The following is a 1,522-nucleotide window of genomic DNA, read 5'->3' as shown; positions in this document are numbered from 1 at the left end:
CTCGATCCTTATTAGGCGATTCTCCTCTTGGAGCACGGAGATGTTGTCCTGAAGTTTCTTGCTTGAACTCTCCACAGCCTTTGATATGATGGAGGGGAGGTCCTCTGCCATCATTCTGAGTTTGGCCGTGAAGGGTTCCCAGATTCCCTTAGCCGCGAGGGGAAGGGTTGCAACCGCTGTTTGTGGAGGCGCTGAAGGAGCCTGCTGCTAGCTCTCACCACCGCCCTCTTGGATTGGTTGTTGAGTTGGAGCTTCTTGGCGTGGTGGTGACGAGGGGGACTCAGTGATGATGATTGGCGAGTTGTGAGCACCTTCGTCCCCGCCTGGTGCAGTTTCCGCAATTGAGGCAGTTGAAGGAGGACCCTCTCCAGCGGATATGAATGGCGTGGAGGCACTCGGAGGGTTCTCCATGAAGTTGGGCTCAGTAGCCTCAACCGCGGGAAATGCAGCCGCCAAGGGTACTGCTTGAACTGGCGGAGTCGCAGTTGGGGGAGTAGGCGGTGTTGGAATTGGAGCTGGTGGAGAAGGCGGTGTTGGTGTTGGAAGAGGAGGTGGAGCAGGTGGTGAAGAAGGTGCCACCCTTCTCCTTTTGGTGATGAGGCTATCCTGAGTTGCCTCATTGTCCTCTTCTTCATCACTTACCACCTGAGGAGTTTTCCTCTTTGGCTTCCTGAGGATGAGTTTCTTGCGTTGTTGGGAGGGCAAGGCTTCTGAACGAGCTGGGCCTTGAGGGGGCGATCTGCCCTGAGCAGCGGCGATCTCCACCACTGAGTTGGGCACAGTCTGGGAGCCCGACGCCAACCCATGAGATCTGCATAATGCGAAGGTATACAGGTCAGCTCAAAGACAAAGATAAACACATGGGTAAGTATGCAAATGAGACAAACAAGTGGTGCAGAAAATAAAGACCAAGTCTAGTGCGCAACAGACAAGACGCTCAGTAACAGATAACAGAGGTGCAACACAGGGCAATAACTTAGATGTTAAGGTAAGCACTAACCTATGCGAGCCTCGAGTTGGCCCTCGAAGAACTCAAAGGAGATGATCGCAGAAGTGAGAAAGGTAATGTTCGCGGCTGCCACGCTCTTCCAGAAGAGGCACAGGTCCTTGTCCAAAGCGCCCATGTTGTCGGGGCTTCTGGGTTTTCTAAAGCTTCCCTTGGAGTCTTTATTTCCCTTGTTTACCCAGTACAAGGGAAAACCGTCGAGCAGCGAAGTGTCCTGATCATTCTGGCACACTTGGACGAATTTTCCTTTCCAATCCTTATAAGATTGTTGGAAGATAGAAAGGATCAACCTCCCAGCGATTCCATTCAGGCTCACCCAAAGGCGATCTCCGGGGTTCTTGGCCTCGAACAAGAAGAGGAACACGTCTACCGAGGCCGGTAGTCCCAAATGTGCGCATATAATTTGAAACGCCCGCACGAATGCCCAGCTGTTCGGATGGAGCTGGGCGGCGGCAATGTCGAGCTCGGTTAGTAGTTCCCGTTCGAAACGGGTAAGGGGGAACCTAAGTTTCACCT

General features: G+C 53.0%; 1 protein-coding gene across 1 annotated transcript; it reads right to left on the bottom strand.

The window, feature by feature from the left end:
- Positions 1-207: 207 nt before the first annotated feature.
- LOC137839295 (predicted GPI-anchored protein 58) lies at positions 208-1,124 on the bottom strand. The gene is made up of 2 exons (XM_068648416.1): positions 1,102-1,124; positions 208-811 (listed from the first exon to the last, which is right to left on the bottom strand). Exons 1-2 carry the CDS (start codon positions 1,122-1,124, stop codon positions 208-210), a joined length of 627 nt encoding a protein of 208 aa, XP_068504517.1.
- Positions 1,125-1,522: the final 398 nt, after the last annotated feature.

The sequence above is a fragment of the Phaseolus vulgaris genome, chromosome 3 (assembly GCF_000499845.2).
Source record: "Phaseolus vulgaris cultivar G19833 chromosome 3, P. vulgaris v2.0, whole genome shotgun sequence".
Lineage (NCBI taxonomy): Eukaryota > Viridiplantae > Streptophyta > Magnoliopsida > Fabales > Fabaceae > Phaseolus > Phaseolus vulgaris.
Note: the sequence above shows the minus strand (reverse complement) of the source record. Positions and strands in the feature narration are given on the sequence as shown.

Coding starts and splice junctions, on each gene's coding strand:
- LOC137839295 (XM_068648416.1), bottom strand. CDS start 1,124: ATGGGCGCTTTGGACAAGGACCT. Junction 812..1,101: donor GGCGCTTTGGACAAGGACCT/GTGCCTCTTCTG, acceptor CGCATTATGCAG/ATCTCATGGGTTGGCGTCGG.